Below are 14,798 nucleotides of genomic sequence, written 5' to 3'. Positions count from 1 at the left end.
GTCATTCTGTTATTGCAGTCTCTAAGTCAACAATGGCTCAACCATTGCAGACCTCTCCTAATCTCAAGGAGATTCACGATGTCCTCATCGATATCGCCTTCGAAGCTGGCAAGGTAATCACCAGCAGCCTGCCAACAATCAATTCGACGGACTCGAAGAAAAACAGTCAGTCTTCACCTCCCGAAAGTCGTACATATACTAATCAGGACAAGGCTCCGACCTCGTCACTGAATATGACAAGGCCGTAGAGAATATGGTCTCTACGAGACTGAAAGCCAAGTATCCCGATTACGAGTAAGCCAAATTCCTCACCAGCCCAACAAACCATCACGCTGACAGTGGAAATGAAGCTTCCACGGCGAAGAAACCTACTCTCCCGCCCACCCCCTAACCAATGCACCAACCTTCATCGTCGACCCAATCGACGGCACTACAAACTTCGTGCACGGCTTCCCCAGTTCCTGCATCTCGCTGGGCTTCGCAATTGGGCGCAAGCCCGTTGTCGGGGTCGTCTACAACGCTTTTACATCCACACTGTACTCCGCTATTAAGGGGCAGGGCGCTTTCCTCAATCGCACTACACCTTTACCTTTGAAACAGGGCGATAGGCTCGAAGCGTTGGATGGCCTTGATAAAGCCTTGATTGGGCTGGAATGGGGCAATGAGCGCAGTGGGCCGAATTGGGATGTGAAGCTACAGACATTCGCGAGCTTGGGGAAGACGCGTGAAGCTGGTGGGGCGATGGTTCATTCTATCCGGTCTCTGGGCTCAGCGGCTCTGAATATCTGTGCTGTTGCGTCCGGGGTGCTGGATTGTTATTGGGAAGGGGGCTGTTGGGCTTGGGATGTCTGTGCTGGATGGATCATTTTGGAAGAGGCAGGKGGGATTATGGCGGGTGGAAATAAGGGCGATTGGACGCCGGCTATTGATGGGAGAGTGTACACGGCTGTTCGTCCGTCGCCCGAGGGTAAAGGGCAGAAGGAGCTGGTTGAGGAGCTTTGGAGCCATGTACATGGTCGGTTGGAGTATTGATTGAAGCGATATGTAAAAGGGTATTGATGTGACCCATGCATTTGATACCTAGTTCATAGAATTTAAAACGAATGGCCTAGTTTTTCTCTCTTTCTATGCAATTCTGATGTTAGCGTGTACTTATGTACATACATGTAAGTATATATGTAAATATGCCCTGATTGGTCATCGATGGACGTCCCTGATTCGATGATAAACTCAAGTAGAGCAATCCCAGCCGTGAAGGAGCGTCAACTACCCAAATCAACTTCAATGAAAGCCAGTCAATTCATCAAGGTAACAAGTCTACTGAAATAGAAAAGTACCTTTTTGTACCGTCTGATCACGTTGTCTGTCGGAGCCCAAACGGGGCCGGCCACACCAGCTGTCTGTCTGTCGTACATCACTGTCCGAGCAACCTGCAGCATAACAATCAAATCATCTCCAATCCATCTGCTTTTATCAATTTCGACGAGCTACATCGATCTGAGACAGCAGATACAGTAAAAAGACAGAATGTCTTCCAGGATTCAAACACATTCAGGTGTTGTTCATCACAGATCATCGAAGAGAAGAGGTCATGGAGGTCACTCCAACCACGTCGATCTCGAAGAGGAGAATCGAGGATCATCAAGAAGACATCCCAGAACAGTAGAGCAGCACGTTCCACGTCATGAGAAACGGCGTAGATCTTCTTGGATGCGTTTCGGTGGACGGACTGAGCCGTTGGTGCTGTTGACGACGGTGCCAAAGGTTCATCGGCCAGGTTCGCATACAAAGTATCATCTCAAATCAAATATCTGCTTCTCAATGTGTTTGAATTGCTGATGCACAGGTTAGACATCATAATCCCGACTCAGCCAGGAATACAGACACGCGGTCGAGCTATACAGCACAGGATCCAGGTCTATCAAAAAGCTCGACAATCTCCAGCACACGCAAGTCACAAAAAAAGGCGCCTACCAGTAGTCTCCTTTCGTTATTCTTCGGACCTGTGAGCGTTCAGCCAACCAGATCAGTTAAATCGATCAAGAAGTATGCATCAACCCAGCCCCCTTTCCAAAAGAAGGGTATGCTAATTCCAAGAAGAGTGACCTGCGTAAGCTGTCTGTCAGACGATATACCAGTTCCAAAAGCAGCAAAACTAGCATGTTCCCACCACATGTGCCATACATGTCTTCGACGACTGTTCACACTATCCATGACAGATCCACAACAACACATGCCGCCCCGATGCTGTACTCAGGCCCACATCCCGAGCAAATATGTTGAACTTTTGTTCGATCGCGATTTCAGAATCAAATGGAACTCGAAATACGAGGAATACACGACAAAGGACAGATATTACTGTCCCTCTCAGCGGTGCGGGAAATGGATCAAAACAAGTAACATCATCAAAGACCACAATGGGAAGCCCAAGTATGGGAAATGTTCTCACTGCAGGACAAAAGTATGCTGTCTTTGTCGCGGCCGATGGCATGGCAGTCGGGGAGAGTGTCCCAAGGATGAGAATGTGCAGAGATTAGAAGCAATGGCCAAGGAAAATGGCTGGCAGCGATGCTACAATTGCTCTTCGATTGTGGAGTTGAAAGATGGTTGTAACCACATGACATGCCGGTGCAAAGCCGAGTTCTGCATGAGATGTGCCAAAAAGTGGAAGACGTGTGATTGTCCGTGGTTCAACTATGATACTGTCCCTGATTATGAGGAAGCGGTCGAATTCGATGATGCGGCTATCTGGTATACTGACAACGACGACGATGACGACGAAGATGTCGATGACTGGATCCGACACGTGGTTGGTGAGCCGGCATATCGTCGGCAGGAGGATTTTGCGCAGCAATATATTCTGCAGCAGGTCCTTCGGTATCGAAATGAGTTTCACGAGAGATTAGTGAGAGGCGTGCCACTGCATCCAGAATCGGAGCAGGCTCGGCAGATACGATTTGCGGCTCGTGTGCTACGTGGCTAAGAGATGCAGCCTCGTTGTATGTGTGGAATTTCTTGAAATAACTTTGCGGCGTCATTATCGATAGGTGGTAGACACATATATTGTTTAGAATCATGTTGTCTCCAATATATTGTACGATGGATCCATTGATACTCGAGAATTGAATGGAACTCTTGCATGCAAACAAACGCCGATACTGGAAACTCACAGATATTGATCAGAACAACAACCAATCGAAAACCGAGAACAAGTATATTTGTACCCGTGTACAGGGTTGTATATGTTCAAAGGCTGAAAAAATGAAGATATAGAAGTGGCCACTGGCCAATCACGGCGCCATATTTCTCCCCACCACAAAAATGTCACAAATCTATATCCTGCCAGACATTCTCTTTTCATCCTCGATTCGCATACAGGCGAGGTCCTAATCTAATCGACTAATATCCGGTTCCTTGAGTTATTGATTTGCTTATTACGGCCATCACCTATCTACCAGCAAAACATAGAAATACGCTATTCGAGAGCCCCTCGATCCATACCAGAATGCCCACGGAATTAGAGGAAGCAAGTTTTATATCACATCACACTCTGGCTAGAACGGCAACTGACTATCCTCCCTTAGCTCGTAGAGTTCCTCGGCTCTCCGAACCCTCAAATTAGGCAGATTGGTAGGTTGCCAGACTTTATTTGAGGTCATATTCACTAACATATATGGTGCAGCCGCTGCAAATCTCACTATTTTCTCTTCAAGTCAACCTACGCTTTTCAAAAGGGAGAATTTACAGCCAATCAAAGATTTGAAAGTCCTTGTTCGAGATCACCCGGTTTGTCACTGTCTACCTAAGCCTATCAGATATATCTGCTGATAGAAGAATTTTTAGACTATTGCCAAAGATGCACTTACAATGTTAATCAACCTCTCTGCGGACGGGCAGATATTGAGATTTCTCGCAGATGATGATGACTTCGTGGAGCTGTTGATTGCCAAAGTCACTGTTGGTTTATTTCCGGCTTGTAGAAAAAGGAACGACTTAAGCTAACTACCACCACAGAATAAAAACGAACAAAATGCAGACGACATCGCAATGCTACTAGCCAACCTCGCAAAAGCGGACAGTTTCAGCCGCATCATCACCCTCACAAGAAAGAAAGCAGACGATGTATCCACGTCTACAAACGCGCTGGATCAATTACTAGACTGCTTCGTCAAGGGAGCCGAGGGGGCACTCAACAAAGCCGCAAACTACGACTATCTAGCCTACGTTTTTGCAGACCTATCAAAGACTGAAGAAGGGCGTAAATTTTTCACGACGAAACAGGAATATGACGGGGTTATTCCTGTTACAAAATTGCTGGTTTTCACGGAGCATCTAAGCGATATTCGGCGAAGAGGAGTAGCGTGGACGATCAAGAACGTCTGTTTTGACGTCCAGTCACACCCCATGCTCATCAACGAGGAAGAAGGCGAAGGCGCAAATCTGCTTCCTTATATCTTACTTCCCATGATGGGGCCGGAAGAGTACCCCGATGACGAGTCGTCGGAAATGCTGCCAGACCTACAATTATTGCCTCCGGATAAGCAACGAGAGACAGACCACCAAATCATCCTTGCGCATCTAGAGACTATTTTGTTGTTGACTACGACTCGGGAAGCGCGCGATAAGATGAGACAGGTGCAGGTTTACCCTATCATTAGGGAATGTCATGCTGGTGTTGAGAGTGAAGGAGTCCGCGAAGGGTGTGATCGGTTGGTTCAGGTCTTGATGCGTGGAGAAGAGGGAGAAGTGAATGAAGCCGAGAGAGAGGCTATGGAGAGGGCTGGAGTACATACGATGCTTGGTCAAACAAAGAGAATTACGGAAGAGGAGGGGGAAGTAGAAGAAGAGGATGAGCAGATAGTGGATATCTTGGCTTAGTCGATTTTATGTCCCTCGAATTTCAAATGAAAATAGAAATAAGATCATGTATGAAAGAACGTCTTTATTTGTAAATTTATGACGATATTGATGCCTCAGGCAGAGAGGCCGCGGCGTTTCCCCGACCCCGAGCAGACCTCATCGATAAACGTCGAAACTGACATCGTCGCGTTACACTCGACCACCTGGAACACAACAACGCCGCAAGACAGTCAACCCTTCATTTGCGGCATCCCATGGACGGCAGAATCGAACATAAGTGAGTTGAAAGTGAAACACGTACAGCTCACCTTCAACGGCGACAACCTTTATCACTACGCCGTCGGTGAGTTGACTGCTTCGCGCGCCACAGCTTCTCAAAGCACCACTCCTCGCAGCCCATCAACATGGCTACACCCACAGATCCCAAGGTTAACAGACCGGCAACCGAAGGCGCTCCGATGATGAAAATTCGTCGTCCCAGAGCAGCAGATCCCCTCGTCCGACCCAAGAGGAGACCTCCACCAGGAGGACGACCAGCTCCAAATTCGGCAGCAGCAAAGGGCGTGCCAGCTCCAAAACCGACTACAGCTACCCCAGCATCCATCAAAGCTGCCACAGAACCGGCGCCGCTTCGACTTCAGCGACCTAATGTACGAGACGATATGACCGTGAATGGATTCAGCGGTCCGCCACTCTCGACATTTACAGACTATCCGCTCGTCACCACCAAGCGCGCGTTGCGGGAAGGACTGAAACATCATGTCGCAAAGTTCATCTCGAAGAAAGCCATCGATCCAAGAGATGAGCAGCAATTTACAAGACCAGTACGATTACAGCGTCGCGATCCACGAGCAAAGCCCCCGGACCCAGATGCCGTCAAACGCGAAGACGAGAAACATATTCCATGGGCTATGCGAGATATGACCGAGGCCGAAAGAGCAGAGTTCGAAGCAAAAAAGGCAGCGCGAGAGAAAGAGCGAGAAGAGAATCTGGCTCAAATCGCCCCTTCAGCAGCCACGGCTCAGAAGCGTACCAATCAACAAAAACCGAAAACTCAGCAAGTCATGAAAGCAGACATGACCGCAGAAGAAATTGCAAAAGCCCGAATTAAGTACGAAGAGGCTTTACCGTGGCACATGGAGGACTTTGATAACAAGAATACCTGGATGGGAAACTACGAGGCGGCTCTGTCAGAAACGTATGCGATGTTCGTACTTGAGCCTACTGGAAAGATGAGAATGGTCCCGATCGACAAATGGTACCGCTTCAGCGCGCGAAACGCGTTCAAAACGTTGACCATTGAAGAAGCCGAGAAGTTCATGTCGAAGAAGATCAAGGATCCGCGATGGTTCATGGAGAAGCAGCAAGAGGCCGTCAAGCAAAAAGAACTCGACGCGTATGCAAAACAGAGAAAGGTCTATCGAGGCAAGGAGGTGTCTGCTACAGGCTTGGATGGCACCGACATGGATTTTGAGGAGGATAGGTTCGCTGATGATGAAGAGGTTGATGCTGGTCTTTTTGAAGAGGATGAGGATACCAAGGCTGCCGAGCAGCGTATCAAGCAGGATCAACTGAAAGCTAATGTTTTCAACCTAAAAGAAGAGAAGGATTATGACGAGGAGGAGTTGAGGGAGAAGAAGGAGAAAGAAGCCCGCAAAGTTATTGGTAAGAAAGTGCGAAAGGCACTGCAGCGCCGGGAGAAGAACTTTGATTATAGCAGTGGTTCGGATGTCAATCCTTATTCTGATGAAGAGGTACGTTCATCATCCCCCATAAACATACGCTTACTCACAGTCTATAGAGCACCGAGGAAGACAGCGAGGCCGAGAACGAAAAAGAAGAGGACAAAAAAACCGAAGAAGAAAAAGCTCTTGCTAAAGAAAAAGAGAAAGAATCTGGCGCGTCCACAAAAGCGAGCACACCATCTGGCCGTCCAAAGCATACGGATGCACTCAAAAAGGCGAGCGGCATCGGCCGTAAGCGTATCGGATCTCCCAACCTCTCAGATGCCAGCGGAACAGACACGTCTCGCAAGAAGCCGAAGCACGCGCCTCATTCTGTTCCTTCTCCATCTGGCCTAGCCGTAAGCTCTCCCCTCTTTTCGGTATTGATTCATCTAACAACGTCCAGCAGGCAGTCAAAAAGAGAAACCGCATCGGCGGTCCCGGCTCAGGCAGCGACATCGAAGGCGGCGCCCTCTCCGGCGCCGACCTCAGCGACGCTGGAAAAGCGAAGAAACTCAAACTCAACCTCTCCCGAGCCGGTACACCCCTTGGCTCGCGCTCCGGTAGTCCAGCCGCGCCTCTACGCGCCGGAACACCAGAGGGCGGCTCAACCCTCAAAGGTTCGCCTAATCCTCCCCATATCAAAGCCTTCCATCAATATACTAAATCTGATTCATCAGGTCCCCTCCGAACCTCAACCCCCCGCCCCTCCATCTCTAGCGGCGCGGCATCCCCAATCGCATCAACAGCGAATACAACATTCCCAACCCCCGCCGAAATCCACGCCGCAATCCCGGCTTCCGGAATTGCAAGTCGCGACCTCCTCAAGATCTTCCATCCGCGAATCGGCGAGTCAAAGGAGAATCATAGGAGGTTTATCGCGATTGTTAAGGATGTGGGTGTTTATGGCAAGGAGGATCGGTTGTTGAGGCCTGGTGTTTTGAAGGAATGATCTCCTGAATTACACTGATCAGTCAAACGGGCTTGGGTCGGGGTTGCTATTGTGGGTATTTCTTGCACATCTTGGGTGAGATGGGTTGTTTTTCGGTGCGATATCAGCATGGATAGATAGATGTACATCTACTTTCACTTGTACCTCGGTCTACTACCGGTACATATCATGACACAACCTAGCTAGCAAGCTAGCTAAATATTCGGACAGTCAAGACGAAATAATATACTAAGTTAGACTATCTTTTCTTTGTACTAGAATTCTTTAATAGAAAAACAACAATTCAGATAACTCATCGATTAAAATGTATAAGTAGGTACATCTATCTTCATCCACAAGAAATAAAACAGCGCCATGGAATAACCGACCAATCGATATCTAATAAATCAAACATATGTATAAGGCAAACAAAAAGAAAACAGATCATCCATGCATGAGATTGACATAAAAAAACTATAAAAACAATCATTACCTTCCTTATAACTTTTATCCCTATCGAAGAATTAAGCAGATCTAAGAAGCTCGAGCGGCGGCAACGGCTTCCTTGGGATCTTCATATTTATCCCAGTTGGCCAACACGTTGGCGATACGTGGAGAGCCGGTGAGCTTGTACACATCCTCGAAGTATTCCTTCGTGATCTCGAAAGGACGAGCGGTCACGTTGGGAATGTACTTGCCGATCAACTTGCTGGGGTCGATGGTGGTCTTGTTGATTTTCTTGAGCAAGAAGGATCGGAAAGGCTTGACACCCGAGCGCAAGAATGTGCTGTGGAAAGGAACATCGATACCGCGGAGAGGGATGGTAGCGAATCCACGCTCCAAGACGATTGGTTTGGGCTTGGCTTCGGTTTGCTTGACACACTCGTGGATGATTTGTACCAAGTGCTCCTTGACGTCTTCGAGAGACATTGTCTGCATGAGCGCTTGGATGTCAATCTTCTGTGCCTTGAGCACGTTCAATAGGTTTGTAAGAGTGTCGAGAGCACGCAACTAGATTTAAGTCAGCAGTGTACTAAAAACTTAGCTATTAGATGAACTTACATCTCCAGCAGCAACGTATTGCATGTTGGCCACGTTGTAGTTGACAATCTCCAACAACCAACCAGTAACCTCCGAAATGTTTTCAACACAGTACTGCAAAGCCTGCTCATTGAAGGTCTTGGAAATGCGGCTGGGGTTGACAGCGCACATCGAGTAGTTGGAGCGACCTTGTTCGTCACGTTCGACAGCGACTTGCATGGTCAAACCACGGTAGAACACGACGGATACCAAGCTCTCAATAGGCATGACCTCGGCAAGAGCGGCCAAAGCCGAGTACTCGCCAAGAGAGTGTCCAGCAAAGCTGCTGTCTCTCTGGACGAGACCCTTGGAGCGCATATCCTCGAAGCTGGCCTTCTCCATTAGGGTCAATGCAGGCTGGGTGAATTGAGTGGCAGACAAGAGACCTGCGGGAGATCGGTAGGTGTAAGAGTTGGTGTTCTCATCGACCTCCTTGAAGATCTTCTCGGACTTGATGGATCCATCGGCATTGACAGTCTCGAAAGTCATCGACATGTAGTTCTGTCGAATGGCTTTTCCTCGTGGACCACCAAAGTAGATGGTGAGCTCCTTGGGGTTGTTCTTCACAATGTCAATGATGGAGAAGCCGTAATTCTCCAAGAAGTGCTTGTCGGCACGGTCCCAAACTTCCTTTGCCACTTCGCTGCTAGCATAGAGATCCATACCCATACCTTGTTCCTGAGAGCCTTGTCCAGTGAAGACATACGATGAGACAGGCTGCTCAACTTCTGCTTCACCTTGCAATACCATCTCTTCGGTATCCTTGTTACGCACCTCAACCTTGACAATCTTGCGACCAGCAATCATACCAATGTGCTCAAGCTTCACGGCAATCGCATCGTTAGGTAGCACCATACCAACAAGGTTGACATGGAAGCTGCGGACACGGCCGATGTTGTTATCGGCAGCCCAAGTCTCAACTAAGCTTCGGACAGCAGCACTCGAGTACATTCCGTGAGTGATAGTGCCGGGCAACTTAGCATAGCTCGAGAACACACGAGAAACGTGAATCGGGTTGTAGTCACCAGACACACGGGCGTAGTTCTCATTAGAGGCAGGAGCACGGAGCTCGAGAGGCGTCTTTCCACTAAGAGGAATAGGGTTCTCGAAGTTGACTGGCTGTTCAATGGAGGAACCGTTGCGCTCAAGGTAATCGACGACGGGATTACCGTGAGACAGACCAGCCTCATAATCGACAGAGCCCACCTGGATGATTTCTTTGGTAGGCAACTCGAGGAGTACCTGACCGATGGTCTGGACGCTGCTGAAAACAGTCTTGTTCTTGAAACGAATAAGACTCTGGAGTCGGAAAGTCAAGGTCTGTCCGAGAAGTTCCACATCAGGTTCGTCCAAGCGGAACCATTCCTTTGAACGAAGAACAGCAATATCCTTTGTAGAGGTCAGATGTACTTGCATGGGAACCTCGTCTTTGCGCTGGAAAGTGTTCTCGTAGTCGTCATAGGTGCCTCTGTACAAGAACTGACTGGTGACATGCATGATCGGCTTGCCGTCGCGTTTGATGGTACCGCAGACTTCAACCATCTTACCCGAATCTTGGTTGATGACTGCGTTGATCTGCGCAGTAGTGTCAAGGACATCTCCAACCTTGAGAGGTTCAGCACCGGGAACCATTCTAAAACCGTTGGAAAGGTGGACTAGCTTTAGGAGGTCACCGTCAATTCTGCGCGGGAAGATGGGCTTGGTAATGGCCTTCCATCCTACAACAATAGCGAAGTCCATAGGAGCGTATGTGTCTTGACCAGGGCGGTTGACGAAAGCTTCACCGGTATTACCAACGGCGTGAACAAAGTCAGCAACAGCCTGAGCTGTAACAGTCTCACGACCACCATCAAAGATTGCAGTAATAGGAGTATCGAAAGGCACGTTCTTCTCTCCGAACCAGGCACGGTAGTAGAACTCCTTGATGCGGTCATTGCGGTGCTCCATAACCTCGTGGATTGGAGCATATCCAGTCTCGGGATGATATGTGAAGCGGAAAGTCAATGGAATGACAGTTCCCTCGGCAGTGCGACCCTCAAACATGGTAAGAGCAATCTCCTTTGGACCAATCAACTTGATCTCAACTGTCTTGACCAATTTCGAAGATTGACTAGGCTCCCTGACGCTAATGACGGTCTTTTCAGGATCCTCGGGAGACGCAATCTCGACATACAGACCTCTTGTTGGAGCGAGCAATCGTTTCAGAGGATTGGTCTCAAAGCGCTGGCCCTGAACAAAGACTTCTGTAGTGAAGAAAGCGTGACGCCATGAATAGTTCCTGCCGGCAAGAATCTGCATCCAGCTTTCAAGATCAGGAAGGGTGGCGGATGGGGAGCTCGAAAGTCGGTAAGTTGTCTTGTTGCCATCTTGAGAGACGGTCAGGCCATCAATCTCAGGCTCTTCAGCAAGGGGTTGAAGATGCTCTCCACCGAAGTACTCAATGACAGGAAGATCTTGCTCTTTTCCTGCATAAATGTCGCCAATAAGGGACTTGATATGTCCATTGTGAATGTTATCAAGAATTTCTTTGATAGGCTCATCGATTGTGTTGACGTATCTGACAGCCATAGGACCCTGTAGGATGGCAATTCGGCCAACGTCCTGACCGTAAACAGCTTCCAAGTCCTCCGATTGCCAGAGAGAGTCCTTCTTGAACCAGAATTCGAAATTCTCGTCAAGAGAAGGAACGAATGGCACAGGCTTCTGTCCACGACGCTGGCAAAGCAAGAGGAAGTGTTGCACATCCTGGGCATTGATCAACTGAGTTGACGCTTCTGGGTAAGCAGACAAAATCTTGTCAACTGTTGGATATGGCTGATCAATTTCGGAGTAGTTCTGGAGAAGAGAGGCTTKACCATCCTTGGAAGTGAAACGTTCCTCCACGCGGCGAAGAAAGTCGCCGGTGAGTTTCTTGAGACTCTGGTCAATCCAACGGGATTCGTGCTTGACGTACATCAGTTCAACCATACGGTGGACAACCTCAGTGTATGTCATGTCCTCTAGATCCACGGTCTCACCGGCAGAGTTGCGACCGAACCACACTTTCTGGAAATCATCGTTCAATTTTTTAATGATCCAGTCCCGGTTCTTCTTCAATTCGGGTATTCTCTTGGCCTTGTCAAGAGCGAAAATCTTCTTGTCCAACTCACTCCAGAAGAGCACACCACGGGTTGCGAGTTTGTGGATCGGTTCACCCATTTCGGACAAAACCGTGATAACACCTCCAGTAGGTTTCTGGTAGGTCTGTTCCCATTGGTCATCACCAACACCAGGAGCTGCAGCAATTGCTTTCTTGGCGTTGGGTGAAGTGTGAGCTTCTTTAGCAGTCATCATGCGACTACCGAACATGCAACCATCAAACGGCATGGGGGGGTAACCAAACTTGGAAGACCAAGCACCGGTGAGATAAGGATAGGTATCCTCAGAGCCACCGAAACCACTACCAGCAACCAAGACGATGTTACTGCATTTGCGAATACGGCCGTACATCGCCAAGATGGGTTGATGGAAATCTTCAAACGAATGGTGACCACCACCGCGACCACCAGTCCACTGAAGGATGACAGGGAATGAGGGGTTCGCTTTGGCGATGTTGATGACCTGCTGGATGGCGTCAGAAGAGCCGGGCTTGAAGGAGATGTGCTTGATGCCCAAAGTCTCAATGTACTCATTGGCGACCTCGATGGAGGGAACACCAGCACCAATTGTGAGACCCTCGATAGGCACACCGTCGGCACGGAGCTTTCCAATCAAAGGAATCTGCCATCCCATTGCACGAGGGTTGACGTAGATCAAATTGACAGTGATACCACGACCGGGAGGAATGGCCTTCTCAATCTTGGTGAGCGCTTCCGTCATAGATTTGGCGTTGTAGTAACCACCGCCTGCCAATTCAATGTGATAACCAGCGTTCATCGTGGCTGCGACGAAGTCCCAAGGAACTGTGGTAGGAGTCATACCAGCAACCATGACCGGTGGAACACCCAACAGTCTGCTCATCTTGGTGTCAACGTATGTTTGACCGACAGAGTTCTTCACGAGACGAGGTCCATGTTCCTTGACCCAGTCAACGGCGAACTTGACGGAATGTTCATCGCGGTCGAACAACTCGGGTTTGTAGCCGACTTCCGCATTTGTGCCGTCAAGGGCACCTCCAAGAATCACGCGGACGCCGGTGCCGTCCTTGTTGCGGTTTGTCAGGACACCCAAGCCGGAAATTCCTCCAGGTCCGAAATCAACGATGTGAGTAGCGCTGGGGAAAACGGTGGCTTGCTCCCAGTTCACAGGGTCACGGGTAATCATGCGCACGAGCTCGGGGATGATGTTCTTGTCGCCGATGGCTCGGAGGTCATCACCTGTCTTGGTATCGAAGACTGGGACGACCAGGGACTTGCCAGAAATCTCAATTCCTTCAACATCTTCCAAAATCTGGTCGTATGCCGAAGCCAAATAAGGACTGTGGAAGGGAGCAGTGATGGGGAGGAAGCGATTCACAAATCGAGTCTTGCGCTGGGTGAAAGGTACTCTGTTCTGGTCCAAGCCTGTTGGAGCCTTGACCTTTCGTAGACGCAAGTTCAAACCGTACAGAGAAATGGGAGGACCAGTGACGACAAAGTTTCGGGCACTGTTGACTAGAGAGATAGCAATGTGTCTGTCTTGAGGCAAATGTTGATTTGTGGCGTCAATATGTTCTTGCACAGCTGCACGTTGCAAATCGCGGATGGACAACATAGGAGTTGGAGTACCTTCGCCATTCTCAATCGAGTCTTGAAGAGTGGAAGGAGCAAGAGATGTTCGCGGGTAAGCTTGCTGACTGCGGAGACCGATCCAGAAAAGGAGAGTTATAGCATCCTTGGCAGCCTTTGCGAAGTCTTCCCATGTCTTTGCAGCCGCAATGGCAGCAGCAGTGACAACACCCTGCGAGTGACCCGTTGTTCCACTTATGCGCTCTAAAAGCTCGCCAGGTTGTCTACCCAAAACTTTGCAGGTCACCATGTAGTGTGCCAACTGTACCAAACCAATGAGTGGCAGACTGACAGGTGCTGACACGAGATAGTCGGTATCAGGCTGTGAGTCGCGGTCGTGAAGCCATTGTAAAACGTCCAGGCCTTTGGGGTAGAGTTTCACGGCGTCAGGGTCGCGTGAGAGGTTTTGGAGGAGTTCGGCTGTGGAAGAAACCAGATCCTCCACGAACGCAGGATAGGTGGTGTACACCTCTCGCAGTTCGTCGAAGTATTCTTCAATGTTGCCCTGACCACCGAAAACAGTATACACACTCGCAGTCTCGTCGGCGGCGGCGCGGAACAAGGCGGAGTCGTAAGGCTTTGTCGAACGACCTGCGGCCGCACGAGCAGCATAGTATCCCTTTACTACTGAAATCTTCTTGGCTGAAATTCCGGATAGTGTGGCGGCAACGGCATGAACGTCGTTTCCGCGCATAAAAGCTCGTTCGAACTCATTCAGAACCACTTTTAGCACTTCAAGGTTGGTGGGATGAGAGTCCTGGTCACCCTCGTCGACCTCTTGCGCCACATGGCCGACATATCGGGCCACTAATTCGAGTACTGAGGACGGCTCGTCGTCTTGAGCCAATTCATCTGTAGGTGGTGGCAACGACGCATTGAATGTGTCTTTCAGTTGCGCAGCCTGGAAGTGTAGAGATGTCGGGACGAGGAAAGAGAATTCGAGAGAGCCATGTGTGAGGTTAAGAGGGCGGAGAGATTGAGAGGAGCGAGGAGTATTAATGCCCGTCTGAGGGCCGGTAGATGTTCCGTACATCGCTGATTCATGCAAAGCGTAGCAAAGTTGAAATTAAAATATTGGTAATGATGACAAAAGGGAGAAAAGACTCGATCGTAATTCTGGACGAGTCAATGGTCAGTAAAAGAGAGCGCAAAGAAGCATTGGGGAGGGGAAGCAATTGCGAGCAACCACTTTTCTAGGACTTACTCAGATCTTGACAGAGAACTCCTTCAGCGTCCGCCAAAGCTGTTGGAGTCGACTGATGTCTATGTTATTAGACTTTGTAAAGATAAAATGATAATATGTGAAGAAACAAGACGTGGGAGAAAGGAAGGATTGTAAGATTGAGTCGGAGAGTAAGGGAAAAAAGGTTCAGGACGATAGCCAAAAGGGCAAGTGGCAGGCCACAGCGGAAGGAAGAGCTAAGTGATTACTCACGCTAGTACTTTTGGTCTGGCCTG

The 14,798-nt window shown here is 49.1% G+C and overlaps 3 protein-coding genes across 3 annotated transcripts; 2 read left to right on the top strand and 1 right to left on the bottom strand.

Moving 5' to 3' along the window:
- Nucleotides 1–32: 32 nt before the first annotated feature.
- On the top strand, nucleotides 33–2,983 carry BHQ10_008574 (uncharacterized protein; the record flags this gene model as incomplete). Its single annotated transcript, XM_040881394.1, has 4 exons — nucleotides 33–165; nucleotides 213–294; nucleotides 351–1,015; nucleotides 2,220–2,983. The coding sequence occupies 4 exons, from the start codon at nucleotides 33–35 to the stop codon at nucleotides 2,981–2,983; spliced, it is 1,644 nt and encodes a 547-aa protein (XP_040737076.1).
- An 884-nt stretch (nucleotides 2,984–3,867) lies between these two features.
- Nucleotides 3,868–7,536, top strand: BHQ10_008573 (uncharacterized protein; the record flags this gene model as incomplete). Its single annotated transcript, XM_040881393.1, has 7 exons — nucleotides 3,868–3,957; nucleotides 4,015–4,860; nucleotides 4,978–5,203; nucleotides 5,281–6,614; nucleotides 6,662–6,943; nucleotides 6,991–7,204; nucleotides 7,265–7,536. The coding sequence occupies 7 exons, from the start codon at nucleotides 3,868–3,870 to the stop codon at nucleotides 7,534–7,536; spliced, it is 3,264 nt and encodes a 1,087-aa protein (XP_040737075.1).
- A 513-nt stretch (nucleotides 7,537–8,049) lies between these two features.
- On the bottom strand, nucleotides 8,050–14,373 carry BHQ10_008572 (uncharacterized protein; the record flags this gene model as incomplete). Its single annotated transcript, XM_040881392.1, has 2 exons — nucleotides 8,050–8,526; nucleotides 8,578–14,373. 2 exons carry the CDS (start codon nucleotides 14,371–14,373, stop codon nucleotides 8,050–8,052), a joined length of 6,273 nt encoding a protein of 2,090 aa, XP_040737074.1.
- Between the last annotated feature and the right edge of the window lie 425 nt (nucleotides 14,374–14,798).

The sequence above is a fragment of the Talaromyces amestolkiae genome, assembly GCF_001896365.1.
Source record: "Talaromyces amestolkiae strain CIB chromosome Unknown scaffold19.1, whole genome shotgun sequence".
NCBI classification, from domain to species: Eukaryota; Fungi; Ascomycota; class Eurotiomycetes; order Eurotiales; family Trichocomaceae; genus Talaromyces; species Talaromyces amestolkiae.
Note: the sequence above shows the minus strand (reverse complement) of the source record. Positions and strands in the feature narration are given on the sequence as shown.